The sequence below is a fragment of the Oncorhynchus gorbuscha genome, unplaced genomic scaffold, assembly GCF_021184085.1.
Source record: "Oncorhynchus gorbuscha isolate QuinsamMale2020 ecotype Even-year unplaced genomic scaffold, OgorEven_v1.0 Un_scaffold_873, whole genome shotgun sequence".
NCBI classification, from domain to species: Eukaryota; Metazoa; Chordata; class Actinopteri; order Salmoniformes; family Salmonidae; genus Oncorhynchus; species Oncorhynchus gorbuscha.
In genome coordinates, this window is record NW_025745856.1 from 135,420 (window position 1) to 150,489 (window position 15,070).

Genomic DNA, 15,070 nt, shown 5'->3' on the forward strand with positions numbered 1-15,070 from the left:
ATCACATCCCTTCTCGACATCGTGTGTGTCCTTTGCACCTGTGGTTCTCCAGAAATTAGTGCACGTCCAGACTCACACCACATGCATCTTGCAAAGCGAGTTAGGGGTTAGGAGCTAGGGGTTAGGGTCTAGGGGTTTGGAGCTAGGGGTTAGGAGCACATTAGACAGCAAACAATTGCCCTTGAACCATTCCATTCCTCTGCACATCCTAAAGGGCCTTTGATATGATATTCATAACGGTGTTGTTACATAAAACGAATAATAACCGCTTGTACAGAAAACAGCCAGCACTCTGTTATAGTCACGGGAAAGTGGTAGTTTGTGTGTCCGTGCTAATATAGAATTACGCCCCAAATGGCACAATCACTACATATAGAATATAGTGCCATTTGGGACGCAATTAGGCCATACTTCAGTAGCTAGTCAGTAGTACCTACAACCTCGGGATCAGCGACAATCAGCTATTGAGTTCTAGCTGGGGGAAGAGAGACTGTACCACGAAACAAGCCAGGAGAATGCTGAAATAATTCTCCCTGTCAAGCAGAGAGAAACCCGAGCGAACAACGACAGCTAACTAATGTTATCTAGTTCTGTTTTAGATGTAACAACAGTACCCGGTCAGGTGCCCATTCGTGTATGTTCAACATCCGTCCGGAACAGCTGACAAAATAGCGGACAGGGAGAGAGAAAGAGCGACACAAACGAGCACTAATAAATAGATATTGTTGACTAGCTATCTGCTTGTTTTCGTTCCAGACCTAGGGCTTTAAAAACAACGGGAGTTCATACCTGCTATCGATCTGGATGCGTTTCTGCCGTCATTCACGCGAGGCTGGCAGGTGGACAAAATACCGAGCAAGACAAATTCATGCATTTATAATTTGTTTATGCCAATATTTCAAAAGCTTTCCTCAAGTCAGATCAGTCCCCCCACTCGACAACCGGATGGACTGTCGGGCACTTCCTATAAAAACACGTTTTGTCGCGGGAGTTGATGGGAAATGTAGTTCCTACTAAAAACATTGCTCGACGAAGCAAGAGGTGTCGAGTTAAAAACATTTGTTTTTAACATTTGTTTAATGTTCTAGCTATTCTTAACGTGCCTGTCGTTTGAAAATTAAATCGACAACCCTAGTAGGTCACGTTTCAATATCCATCAATAGTACTTGGAAAATGTTACCAAAACGTTTATATACATGTGTTTTAGCTAGCTAACCAGATTTTATTTTATCACTAAAATAGCTAACAAGCTAATGTTGTTAGCCACGGTCCGTCCCACTTGCAGCACAACGGTATCCTATGCTTTCCACTGTTTCAAAATGACCTCGCCTTATTTCGTTGAGAGTACCGCGGTCATCACTCCGAGCGGTAACAAGACGGTGCCCGGTGCCGGTTTAGCCACGACGTTAAAAACTAGGATGGAGAGGAGAGTGTTGAGGGCGCACGTGAAACAGGAGGAAGAAGATTCGAGCGTATCAAATCAGAGTTTGGGACGAGACGCTTCAGGTATGAATCCGTTTTATCACAACATTGCCCTTCTGACATTTACAAACTGAAGCAATGTCTTGCTGCATGATTGAGGCACTTTCAGATGGGACGAGCTGTAGCCTAAAACAACAACTAAGAGATGACGACAGTCTTCAGAGAAAGAGAGCCTTTGGCCTGGCTATATGCACACAGTCTGAATACGCCCCTAATTAATATTTGACACAGGTGACGATGACGTCTACTACTTCCTGTATGTTCAGTTGTTCTGTACATGAAGCATGTGACATAATTTCTGTGTGCCTCAGAATGTTCAGCACACCTCATCACTCAACTTCTGTCCCCCGCCCCTACTTTACCTTGCAGATATTGGCTCCTCTAGGTTCCGTCGCTCATCCATCGGCCAATCACAAGCTGAGCCAGACAAAGCCCTGTCCCTGTTACCACTGGCACCCATCCTGCATAGGAGGCGGGGCCAGGTGAAGGTGGAATACGATGGGAAGGAGGAGCCTAAACACTGGGAGCCTCCTGATTGGAGCAAGCAGCTGGGTCATGTGCGTCAGATGAGGAGCGCCAGGGACGCGCCTGTTGACCTCATGGGGGCGGAGAAATGCTACGACACACACGCCCCTCATGAGGTTGGTGAGACCCCACTGGTTTCTGTTTCTCTGTCGTACACCCCCCACTACCGTACAACCCCTCCTCTCCTCTCTCCCCTCTTACCTCCCCACCTTCCTTCCTCTCCTCTCCTCTCTCCCCCTCTTACCTCCCCACCTTCCTTCCTCTCCCCCTCTTACCTCCCCACCTTCCTTCCTCTCCCCTCCTCTCTACCCCTCTTACCTCCCCACCTTCCTTCCTCTCCCCTCCTCTCTCCCCCTCTTACCTCCCCACCTTCCTTCCTCTCCCCTCCTCTCTCCCCCTCTTACCTCCCCACCTTCCTTCCTCTCCCCTCCTCTCTACCCCTCTTACCTCCCCACCTTCCTTCCTCTCCCCTCCTCTCTCCCCCTCTTACCTCCCCACCTTCCTTCCTCTCCCCTCCTCTCTCCCCCTCTTACCTCCCCACCTTCCTTCCTCTCCCCTCCTCTCTACCCCTCTTACCTCCCCACCTTCCTTCCTCTCCCCTCCTCTCTCCCCCTCTTACCTCCCCACCTTCCTTCCTCTCCCCTCCTCTCTCCCCCTCTTACCTCCCCACCTTCCTTCCGCTCCCCTCTCTCTCCCCCTCTTACATCCCCACCTACACCCTGGCCACTGCCTCCCGTCCCTCATCGTCTCTGGGTCAGAGGTGGACCAGCCCCTGCTACCCCCTGCTCCGTGCCGTCCACACATTCTTCCCTGGTATCATGAACCTCCTGTTGACCTACCAAGAGACCGCTTCCTGCCTCGGCTCCTCCCTCTCCCGCGCCCTCACCTTCCCGAGTACGCCCTCACCTTCCCCAAGTTCGCCCTAGCCTTCTCCTGCTTCACAGAGGTTGTCTTCAGTCCACCCTGCCGGGCAGAGGGAGCTCAATGGTTACCTGTTCGTCGTCTCTGACCTGGCATTCACCTGGGGTGGAGACCTGATCTACACCTGGGGTGGAGACCTGATCTACACCTGGGGTAGAGACCTGATCTACACCTGGGGTAGAGACCTGATCTACACCTGGGGTAGAGACCTGATCTACACCTGGGGTAGAGACCTGATCTACACCTGGGGTAGAGACCTGATCTACACCTGGGGCAGAGACCTGATCTACACCTGGGGTCGAGACCTGATCTACACCTGTGGGGTAGAGACCTGATCTACACCTGTGGGGTAGAGACCTGATCTACACCTGTGGGGTAGAGACCTGATCTACACCTGTGGGGTAGAGACCTGATCTACACCTGTGGGGTAGAGACCTGATCTACACCTGTGGGGTAGAGACCTGATCTACACCTGTGGGGTAGAGACCTGATCTACACCTGTGGGGTAGAGATCTGATCTACACCTGTGGGGTAGAGATCTGATCTACACCTGTGGGGTAGAGACCTGATCTACACCTGTGGGGTAGAGACCTGATCTACACCTGTGGGGTAGAGACCTGATCTACACCTGTGGGGTAGAGACCTGATCTACACCTGTGGGGTAGAGACCTGATCTACACCTGGGGTAGAGACCTGATTTACACCTGGGGGGTGGAGACCTGATTTACACCTGGGGGGTGGAGACCTGATTTACACCTGGGGGGTGGAGACCTGATTTACACCTGGGGGGTGGAGACCTGATCTACACCTGTGGGGTAGAGACCTGATCTACACCTGTGGGGTAGAGACCTGATCTACACCTGTGGGGTAGAGACCTGATCTACACCTGTGGGGTAGAGACCTGATCTACACCTGTGGGGTAGAGACCTGATCTACACCTGGGGTAGAGACCTGATCTACACCTGGGGTAGAGACCTGATCTACACCTGTGGGGTAGAGACCTGATCTACACCTGGGGCAGAGACCTGATCTACACCTGGGGCAGAGACCTGATCTACACCTAGGGCAGAGACCTGATCTACACCTAGGGCAGAGACCTGATCTACACCTGGGGTAGAGACCTGATCTACACCTGTGGGGTAGAGACCTGATCTACACCTGTGGGGTAGAGACCTGATCTACACCTGTGGGGTAGAGACCTGATCTACACCTGTGGGGTAGAGACCTGAACTAGATGAACCCTCAGGTAGAACAGCAGAACACACAGAGGTAGTAGCAGGGTTCCACCTGCAGGGTAGAACACACAGAGGTAGTAGCAGGGTTCCACCTAGATGAACCCTGCAGGTAGAACAGTAGAACACACAGAGGTAGTAGCAGGGTTCCACCTGCAGGTAGAACAGTAGAACACACTAGCAGGGTTCCACCACTAGATGAACCCTGCAGGTAGAACAGTAGAACACACAGAGGTAGTAGCAGGGTTCCACCTGCAGGTAGAACAGTAGAACACACAGAGGTAGTAGCAGGGTTCCACCACTAGATGAACCCTGCAGGTAGAACAGTAGAACACACAGAGGTAGTAGCAGGGTTCCACCACTAGATGAACCCTGCAGGTAGAACAGTAGAACACACAGAGGTAGTAGCAGGGTTCCACCACTAGATGAACCCTGCAGGTAGAACAGCAGAACAAGAGGTAGTAGCAGGGTTCCACCTGCAGGTAGAACAGTAGAACACACAGAGGTAGTAGCAGGGTTCCACCACTAGATGAACCCTGCAGGTAGAACAGTAGAACACACAGAGGTAGTAGCAGGGTTCCACCTGCAGGTAGAACAGTAGAACACACAGAGGTAGTAGCAGGGTTCCACCACTAGATGAACCCTGCAGGTAGAACAGTAGAACACACAGAGAGGTAGAACAGTAGAACACACAGAGGTAGTAGCAGGGTTCCACCACTAGATGAACCCTGCAGGTAGAACAGTAGAACACACAGAGGTAGTAGCAGGGTTCCACCTGCAGGTAGAACAGTAGAACACACAGAGGTAGTAGCAGGGTTCCACCACTAGATGAACCCTGCAGGTAGAACAGTAGAACACACAGAGGTAGTAGCAGGGTTCCACCACTAGATGAACCCTGCAGGTAGAACAGTAGAACACACAGAGGTAGTAGCAGGGTTCCACCACTAGATGAACCCTGCAGGTAGAACAGTAGAACACACAGAGGTAGTAGCAGGGTTCCACCTGCAGGTAGAACAGTAGAACACACAGAGGTAGTAGCAGGGTTCCACCACTAGATGAACCCTGCAGGTAGAACAGTAGAACACACAGAGGTAGTAGCAGGGTAGATGAACCCTGCAGGTAGAACAGTAGAACACACAGAGGTAGTAGCAGGGTTCCACCACTAGATGAACCCTGCAGGTAGAACAGCAGAACACACAGAGGTAGTAGCAGGGTTCCACCTGCAGGTAGAACAGTAGAACACACAGAGGTAGTAGCAGGGTTCCACCACTAGATGAACCCTGCAGGTAGAACAGTAGAACACACAGAGGTAGTAGCAGGGTTCCACCTGCAGGTAGAACAGTAGAACACACAGAGGTAGTAGCAGGGTTCCACCACTAGATGAACCCTGCAGGTAGAACAGTAGAACACACAGAGGTAGTAGCAGGGTTCCACCTGCAGGTAGAACAGTAGAACACACAGAGGTAGTAGCAGGGTTCCACCACTAGATGAACCCTGCAGGTAGAACAGTAGAACACACAGCAGGGTGCAGGTAGAACAGTAGAACACACAGAGGTAGTAGGGTTCCACCACTAGATGAACCCTGCAGGTAGAACAGTAGAACACACAGAGGTAGTAGCAGGGTTCCACCACTAGATGAACCCTGCAGGTAGAACAGTAGAACACACAGAGGTAGTAGCAGGGTTCCACCACTAGATGAACCCTGCAGGTAGAACAGCAGAACACACAGAGGTAGTAGAGGGTTCCACCTGCAGGTAGAACAGTAGAACACACAGAGGTAGTAGCAGGGTTCCACCACTAGATGAACCCTGCAGGTAGAACAGTAGAACACACAGAGGTAGTAGCAGGGTTCCACCTGCAGGTAGAACAGTAGAACACACAGAGGTAGTAGCAGGGTTCCACCACTAGATGAACCCTGCAGGTAGAACAGTAGAACACACAGAGGTAGTAGCAGGGTTCCACCTGCAGGTAGAACAGTAGAACACACAGAGGTAGTAGCAGGGTTCCACCACTAGATGAACCCTGCAGGTAGAACAGTAGAACACACAGAGGTAGTAGCAGGGTTCCACCACTAGATGAACCCTGCAGGTAGAACAGTAGAACACACAGAGGTAGTAGCAGGGTTCCACCTGCAGGTAGAACAGTAGAACACACAGAGGTAGTAGCAGGGTTCCACCACTAGATGAACCCTGCAGGTAGAACAGTAGAACACACAGAGGTAGTAGCAGGGTTCCACCACTAGATGAACCCTGCAGGTAGAACAGTAGAACACACAGAGGTAGTAGCAGGGTTCCACCTGCAGGTAGAACAGTAGAACACACAGAGGTAGTAGCAGGGTTCCACCTGCAGGTAGAACAGTAGAACACACAGAGGTAGTAGCAGGGTTCCACCACTAGATGAACCCTGCAGGTAGAACAGTAGAACACACAGAGGTAGTAGCAGGGTTCCACCACTAGATGAACCCTGCAGGTAGAACAGTAGAACACACAGAGGTAGTAGCAGGGTTCCACCACTAGATGAACCCTGCAGGTAGAACAGTAGAACACACAGAGGTAGTAGCAGGGTTCCACCTGCAGGTAGAACAGTAGAACACACAGAGGTAGTAGCAGGGTTCCACCTGCAGGTAGAACAGTAGAATACACAGAGGTAGTAGCAGGGTTCCTCCTGCAGGTAGAACAGTAGAATAGACAGAGGTAGTAGCAGGGTTCCACCTGCAGGTAGAACAGCAGAACACACAGAGGTAGTAGCAGGGTTCCACCACTAGATGAACCCTGCAGGTAGAACAGTAGAACACACAGAGGTAGTAGCAGGGTTCCACCACTAGATGTACCCTGCAGGTAGAACAGTAGAACACACAGAGGTAGTAGCAGGGTTCCACCTGCAGGTAGAACAGTAGAATACACAGAGGTAGTAGCGGGGTTCCACCTGCAGGTAGAACAGTAGAATACACAGAGGTAGTAGCGGGGTTCCACCTGCAGGTAGAACAGCAGAACACACAGAGGTAGTAGCAGGGTTCCACCTGCAGGTAGAACAGTAGAATACACAGAGGTAGTAGCAGGGTTCCACCTGCAGGTAGAACAGCAGAATACACAGAGGTAGTAGCAGGGTTCCACCTGCAGGTAGAACAGTAGAATACACAGAACAGCAGAGTGCCCATTAGAGATGGAGGGGTTCTACAGAGCAGGGTCAGAAGGCTGTAGATCTGCTTTATGTTCTAGGATAAAGGTGAAATACATCCAGCACTATAAAAGGAGGATGTGGAACTGCAGTTATGTCACTGGATGTGATTTGTTATGAGCTTACGAAACAAACAGTGTTGGGGACAGGAGATGGGCCGAGCTAGCTGGGGTGTATTCATTAGGAACCAAACAGAACTAGGCAGGACTTAGCTGAATTTGTCCAAAAGAAACACTTGATTTCGCTGCAGAACGATTTCCGTTGGAAAACTTTTTGCTACAGTGTGCGACTAATTAATACATCCCAAGCTGTTTTCATGAGGCCTGTTCAATCAGGCTTTACCACCATGACAGACAAGGATATACAAGTTAGATGTTACGTGACATGTTAGTTAAGCACACCTGTTCTCCCACCAGGAGTGATGAGTCAACCTCATTCTGAGACCTCTTTAGAAACAGTGTACGCCTACTGAACACTCCATTTTAACACAAGGCAGTGGATAAGAGACATACTAACAAGGAGATACTTTTGGTTATGTAATGTATGTGGACACCTGCTCATTGAACATCTCATTCCAAAATCATGGGCATTTTATATTGAGTTGGTCCCCCTCTTTTACTGCTATAACAGCCTCCACTCTTCTGGGAAGGCTTTCCACTAAATTTTGGAACATTACTGCTATAACAGCCTCCACTCTTCTGGGAAGGCTTTCCACTAGATGTTGGAACATTACTGCTATAACAGCCTCCACTCTTCTGGGAAGGCTTTCCACTAGATGTTGGAACATTACTGCTATAACAGCCTCCACTCTTCTAGGAAGGCTTTCCACTAGATGTTGGAACATTACTGCTATAACAGCCTCCACTCTTCTGGGAAGGCTTTCCACTAGATGTTGGAACATTACTGCTATAACAGCCTCCACTCTTCTGGGAAGGCTTTCCACTAGATGTTGGAACATTACTGCTATAACAGCCTCCACTCTTCTGGGAAGGCTTTCCACTAGATGTTGGAACATTACAGCTATAACAGCCTCCACTCTTCTAGGAAGGCTTTCCACTAGATGTTGGAACATTACTGCTATAACAGCCTCCACTCTTCTGGGAAGGCTTTCCACTAGATGTTGGAACATTGCTGCTATAACAGCCTCCACTCTTCTAGGAAGGCTTTCCACTAGATGTTGGAACATTACTGCTATAACAGCCTCCACTCTTCTAGGAAGGCTTTCCACTAGATGTTGGAACATTACTGCTATAACAGCCTCCACTCTTCTAGGAAGGCTTTCCACTAGATGTTGGAACATTACTGCTATAACAGCCTCCACTCTTCTAGGAAGGCTTTCCACTAGATGTTGGAACATTACTGCTATAACAGCCTCCACTCTTCTGGGAAGGCTTTCCACTAGATGTTGGAACATTACTGCTATAACAGCCTCCACTCTTCTGGGAAGGCTTTCCACTAGATGTTGGAACATTACTGCTATAACAGCCTCCACTCTTCTGGGAAGGCTTTCCACTAGATGTTGGAACATTGCTGCAGGGACTTGCAGCCAAGAGAGCATTAGTGAGGTCGGGCACTGATGTTGGGTGATTAGGCCTGGTTTGCAGTCGGCGTTTCAATTCATCCCAAAGGTGTTCGATGTGGTTGAAGTCAGGGCTCTGTGCAGGCCAGTCAAATTCTTCCACATCGATCCACACTCTGTATGGGCCTCACTTTGTGCACAGGGGCGTTGTCATGCTAAAACAGGAAAGGTCCTTCCCCTAACTGTTGCCACAAAGTTGGAAGCACAGAATCGTCTAGAATGTCATTGTATGCTTTTGTGTAAAGATTTCCCTTCACTGGAACTAAGGGGCCCGGACCATGGAAAAACAGCCCCAGAACATTATTCTTCCTCCACCAAACTCTACAGTTGGTCCAATGCATTGGGGCCGGTAGCGTTTTCCTGGCATCCGCCAAACCCAGATTCATCGATCGGGATGGCCAGATGATGAAGTGTGATTCATCTCTCTCCCCTCCTCCTCATCTCTTCCACCAGGTGCGACGTTACCAGGTGCTGGTGTCTCTGATGTTGTCAAGCCAGACAAGGGACCAGGTGACCAGTGCGGCTCTGCAGAGACTCAGGGCTCATGGCTGTACAGTGGAAAACATAGTCAACACTGACGATGACACACTGGGACAACTCATCTACCCTGTCGGCTTTTGGAGGGTAACGCACACTATTATACACTGCCTTCACAAAGTATTCACACCCCTTGACTTTTTCCACATTTTGTTGTGTTACAAAGTGGGATTAAAATGGATTTAATTGTGTGGGTTATTGGTTGTTGTTCATTGCTAGACAACCATGAGGTCTTGCCATATATTTTTTTATATTTAAGTCAAAATTGTAACTCGGCAGGAACATTAACTGTCTTCTTGGTAAGCAACTCCAGTGTAGATTTGGCCTTGTGTTTTAGGTTATTGTCCTGCTGAAAGATGAATTAATCTGCCAAGGTCTGGTGGAAAGCAGACGGAAGCAGGTTTTCCTCCAGGATTTTGCCTGTGCTTAGCTCCATTCTGTTTATTTTATCCTGAAAAACGCTCCTGTCCTTCACAATTAAAAGCATACCCATAACATGATGCAGCCACCACTATCCTTTAAAATATGGAGATTGGTAATCCGTAATATGTTTGAGGCAAATCCAATACAAAACTTTGTATTCAGGACAAAAAATGAATTGCTTTGACACATTTTTTGCAGTATTACTTTAGTGACTTGTTGCAAACAGGATGTATGTTCTGGAGTATTTGTATTCTGTCCAGGCTTCCTTCTTTTCACTTGGTCATATATGTTATTATTGTGGAGTAACTACAATGTTATTGATCCATCCTCAGTGTTTTATCACAGCCATTAAACTTAGTCACCAGTTGTCTCATGGTGAAATCCCTGAGCAGTTTCCTTCCTCTCCGGCAACTGAGTTGGGAAGGACGCCTGTATCTTTGTAGTGACTGGGTGTATCGACACACCATCCAAAGTGTAATTAATAACTTCATGTTGAAAGAGATATTCAATATCGGCTTTTTATTTTTACCCATCTACCAACTCATCTGCTCTACTTTGTGAGACATTGGAAAACCTCCCTAGTTTTATGTGGTTGAATCTGTTTGAAATTCACTACTCGACTGAGGGACCTTACAGATAATTCTATGTGTGGGGTACAGAGATGAGGCAGTCATTCAAAAGTCATGTTAAATACTATTATTGCACACAGAGTGAGTCAATACAACTTGTTACTGTCAAATATTTCCGCCTCCAGAAATTATTTAGCCACAACAAAGACGTTGAATACTTTATTCAAGACATTTCAGCTTTTTATTTCTAATTTGTAAAAGAATCAAAAACATCCCAACATTATGGGGTATTGTGGGTAGGCCAGTGGCAAATCTCAATGCAATCCATTTTAAATTCAGGCTGTACCATGTGGAACAAGTCGAGGGGTGTGAATACTTATGAAAAAACATTTGACATGTCTTCTCTCCTACCCCCCACCCCCCAGACCAAGGTGAAGTACCTGAAGCAGACATCAGTGATGCTCCAGAGGGAGTTCAGAGGGGACATCCCTAACACAGTGGAGGGCCTGGTACGACTACCTGGAGTAGGACCCAAGATGGCTCACCTGGCCATGGACATCGCCTGGCACCAGGTCTCTGGCATAGGTAGGTATGGCTCATATACAGTTTGAAGTCGGAAGTTTACATACGATGTATACAGTATATCACAAAAGTGAGTACACCCTCACATTTTTGTAAATATTTGAGTATATCTTTTCATGTGACAACACTGAAGAAATACATTTAAAGTTTTTCACAATTTCTGACATTTAATCCTAGTCAAAATTCCCTGTTTTAGGTCAGTTAAGATCACCACTTTATTTTAAGAATGTGAAATGTCAGTATAATAGTAGAGGTTTTATTTCTTTCTTCACATTCCCAGTGGGTCAGAAGTTTACATACACTCAATTAGTATTTGTTAGCATTGCCTTTTAATTGTTTAACTTGGGTCAAACATTTCAGGTAGCCTTCAACAAGCTTCTAACAATAAGTTGGTGAATTTTGGCCCATTCCTGCTGACAGAGCTGGTGTAACGGAGTCAGGTTTATAGGCCTCCTTGCTTGCACACGCTTTTTCAGTTCTGCCCTCACATTTTCTATAGGATTGAGGTCAGGGCTTTGTGATGACCACTCCAATACCTTGACTGTTATCCTTAAGCCATTTTGCCACAACTCTGTTTGCTTGGGGTCAGTATCCATTTGGAAGACCCATTTGTGAGTCTTAATTTAACTTCCCGACTGATATCTTGAGATGTTGCTTCAATATATCCACATAATTTTCCATCCTCATGATGCCATCTATTTTGTGAAGTGCACCTGTCCCTCCTGCAGCAAAGCACCCCCAACATGATGCTGCCACCCCCGTGCTTCACGGTTCTGATGTTCTTTGTCTTGAAAGCCTCCCCCTTTTTCCTCAAAACATAACGATGGTCATTTTGGCCAAACAGTTACATTTTTGTTTCATCAGATGATGGTGTTTATACTTCATCTCTAGCAGACAGAACATGTCTCCTTCCTGAGCGGTATGACGGCTGCGTGGTCCCATGGTGTTTATACTGAGCAGTATGACGGCTGCGTGGTCCCATGGTGTTTATACTGAGCGGTATGATGGCTGCGTGGTCCCATGGTGTTTATACTTGCGTACTATTGTTTGTACAGATGAATGTGGTACCTTCAGGCGTTTGGAAATTGCTCCCAAGGATGAACCAGACTTGTGGAGGTCTCCAATTTATTTTCTGAGGTCTTGGCTGATTTCTTTTGATTTTCCCATGATGTCAAGCAAAGAGGCACTGAGTTTGAAGGTAGGCCTTGAAATACATCCACAGGTACACCTCCAATTGACTCAAATGATGTCAATTAGCCTATCAGAAGCTTCAAAAGCCATGACATTTTCTGGAATTTTCCAAGCTGTTTCAAGGCGTAGTCAAGTTAGTGTATGTAAACTTCTGACCCACTGAAATTGTGATACAGTGAAATAATCTGTCTGTAAACAATTGTTGGAAAAATACTCCCATACTCTAGTCTGCAGGTTGTGATGTGGTCTGATGTTGTGCAGAGTTGTAGTTCTATTGGATTATATTGTGGGCGTCTTATAATGGGATAGTTTTTCTATTGTTTGTGCGTGTGAGTAGGCGTGGACACACACGTCCACCGTATCTCCAACCGGCTGGGATGGACGAGAGGTGGGACCAAGAACCCAGAGGAGACACGCAAGGCCCTGGAAGACTGGTTACCAAGGTGACACCACCACTTCTTCTACCCCAGCAGGTTACTCATGAACCAGTCACTGACCAATCAGATCCCTTAAAGCAGGAAAGAGAAACATTTTGCCTTGTGATTTCTGTCCAACATGATTTTGATGAAGACTGAGATGGTGATTGATGATCTTCCTTCTCTTCCCCGACACAGGGATCTATGGAGTGAGATCAACTGGTTGCTGGTGGGGTTTGGTCAACAGGTGTGTCTACCTGTCAATCCTCTCTGCTCCGTGTGTCTGAACCAGCACAGCTGCCCCTCTGCCCACCAAGCCTCCCCAGCCAAGAGGTCTAAAGCTGGGTCACCTCGCTCCCCCAAGACCTCCAAGGTCAAGCTGGAGCCTGGTTCTCTTGGTTTGGAGTTACCACCCCCCTCCTCAGCCACACCGGTCAAAGAGGAACCTCTGGCTACCACCCTCTCCCCTCTGCTGCCCAGAAAGAGGAAGTCGAAAGCCAAAACCTTCTCTACATGATACGACAGAAGAGGGTAGCATCCCTTTAGAAATGTCAGGACCGTATCCCAATTCTCTCTCCTTCCTCCCAAAGTGTGCTCGTCACTTCCCCTGACTAATTTGAAATGAGCGGTACTAGAAATAGGGTATTAACTTTACGGGGACACCATTTTTGGACCAAATTTCTGTGGACCCCATTTCTCACAACACCACGAAACTAAACCTTAAAATCTTTACATTTAGATTTTTTACTTCTAATAAATACATTCTCAATAAAATAATTTTTCAAATGATCTCAGACACATTTGTATATTGTCCAATACAATAATCGTCACTTAATGTTTCGTTCCCAAAACATAGCGCCCTGAACTTATCCTTTAACTTGGCAAGTCAGTTAAGAACAAATTCTTATTGACAATGAAACGAGGAATGGCGGGTTAACTGCCTTGTTCAGGGGCAGAACGACAGATTCTTGTGATCTCGGGGATTCGATCACTGGCCCAACACCCTCACCACTAGGCTACCAACAATACCACTGACAATCCTTGCAGATACGAGTGACTACCCCACATATGCTCTCTAATTCTCTTTCTCTCGGAGGACCTGAGCCCTAGGACCGTGCCCGATGACTCCTTGCTGTCGTCAGTCCACCTGACTGTGCTGCTGCTCCAGTTTCAACTGTTCTGCCTTATTATTCGACCATGCTGGTCATTTATGAACATTTGAACATCTTGGCCATGTTCTGTTATCTCCACCCGGCACAGCCCGAAGAGGACTGGCCACCCCACAGCCTGGTTCCTCCCTAGGTTTTGGCCTTTCTAGGGAGTTTTTCCTAGCCACCGTGCTTCTACACCTGCATTGTTTACTGTTTGGGGTTTTAGGCTGAGTTTCTGTACAGCACTATATCAGCTGATGTACGAAGGGCTATATAAAATTTGATTTAGATTTTATTTTTGTATTTTTTTTGGACTAAGATGTGTAGGGGGTTTGAGGTCCATTTGGAATTAACAATGCAAGTGAAAAACACCGTTACTCAGAGCCACAAGTGAGCGAGTGACCCCAGGAGACTACAGGGTGGTTTGGTGACCTCTGCCTTACTGGATCCAACTGACTGTCAGGGTCCTAATCTGAGTTTATGGATAGAATACACTTGATATCACTGCACCTGTAACAGTGATTTTTGAAGATGGGTTGATATTATACATGCAACAACTTAAGAGTTAGTTTATATAAGGAATGCAGTCAATTGAAATAAATGGAGGCCTGATCTACCATTCATGGGAGGGCATAGGCCAACCCACTGAGCCAGACAATCAGAGTGCCCCCCCCAATGAAAAGGCTTTGCCCAGCCAGAAATACTCCAGTTTCATCAGCTGCCAGGTGGCTGGTCTCACCATCCTGCAGGTGAAGCCGGATGTGGAGTTCCTGGGCTGGCAGGATTACAATTCCTGGTCATGAGGCCGGTTTGAAGTACTGGCACCTTCTTTACAAATGACTTGATGCGGGAAACAGTCCAAGCCACAACCGTCGATATGATACGACAGAAGGGGGTAGTAGAGAAATGACTCAATTATCTGGCAACAGCTCTGGCAGACATTTCTGCAGTAAGCAGAAATTGGGTGCGCCCTCAACTTGACAGCTGTGGCATTGCGACAAATGCACATTTCAGAGCAGCCTCATTGTTTCAGCACAAGGTGAACATGTGTCATCAGCCCCACCTGTTATTTGGATGGATAACCTTAACAAAAGTCTAAATGCTCAATATTTGTGCACAATGAAGATTTTTGTTTCTCATGGGACATTTCTGGATTTTTTCAGCTCATGAAACAATTCACATGGTGATATGTGTTCACTATTGTTTAAGATTTCCCAAGTACTGGCTTGCTAAATCTTCTGAACTGAAACTTCTAATTGTCTGTTAAGTAGACTAATTGCTTAGT

The 15,070-nt window shown here is 47.3% G+C and overlaps 2 protein-coding genes and 1 long non-coding RNA gene across 11 annotated transcripts in view; 2 read left to right on the forward strand and 1 right to left on the reverse strand.

Moving 5' to 3' along the window:
- The window catches only part of LOC124020660 (tuberin-like), a 106,161-nt gene extending 104,573 nt beyond the window's left edge, over window positions 1–1,588 (reverse strand). Inside the window, 1 exon segment of the mRNA XM_046335900.1 lies at window positions 790–1,588. The gene's annotated coding sequence lies outside the window, so the exon portion shown is untranslated.
- On the forward strand, window positions 973–13,279 carry LOC124020659 (endonuclease III-like protein 1). Of its 2 annotated transcripts, XM_046335899.1 has the most exons (7): window positions 973–1,506; window positions 1,592–1,713; window positions 1,852–2,123; window positions 9,370–9,540; window positions 10,871–11,030; window positions 12,556–12,661; window positions 12,833–13,279. In XM_046335899.1, the coding sequence occupies exons 3-7, from the start codon at window positions 2,049–2,051 to the stop codon at window positions 13,149–13,151; spliced, it is 831 nt and encodes a 276-aa protein (XP_046191855.1). In that variant the 5' UTR covers window positions 973–1,506; window positions 1,592–1,713; window positions 1,852–2,048; the 3' UTR covers window positions 13,152–13,279. The 2 variants fall into 2 exon arrangements, with proteins under 2 accessions (XP_046191855.1, XP_046191854.1); XM_046335898.1 differs by lacking the exon at window positions 1,592–1,713 and having other exon boundaries at window positions 975–1,506.
- LOC124020661 lies at window positions 4,256–8,069 on the forward strand. 8 transcript variants are annotated; one of them, XR_006836124.1, is made up of 6 exons: window positions 4,256–4,319; window positions 4,372–4,561; window positions 4,619–4,749; window positions 4,895–5,251; window positions 5,303–5,660; window positions 5,915–8,069. It is a non-coding gene; the product is annotated as an uncharacterized LOC124020661 (long non-coding RNA). The 8 variants fall into 8 exon arrangements; XR_006836126.1 differs by having other exon boundaries at window positions 4,372–4,478; window positions 4,643–4,749; XR_006836123.1 differs by lacking the exon at window positions 4,256–4,319 and having other exon boundaries at window positions 4,348–4,561; window positions 5,915–6,652; window positions 6,713–8,069.
- Window positions 13,280–15,070: the final 1,791 nt, after the last annotated feature.

Excerpts from the sequence above, each read along its gene's own strand:
- LOC124020659 (XM_046335898.1), top strand. The coding sequence starts at position 1,254 with ATGTTGTTAGCCACGGTCCGTCCCACTTGCAGCACAACGGTATCCTAT. Across the intron at positions 2,124-9,369 it reads ACACACACGCCCCTCATGAG|GTGCGACGTTACCAGGTGCT; the intron begins GTTGGTGAGACC and ends CTCTTCCACCAG. Across the intron at positions 9,541-10,870 it reads ACCCTGTCGGCTTTTGGAGG|ACCAAGGTGAAGTACCTGAA; the intron begins GTAACGCACACT and ends CCCACCCCCCAG.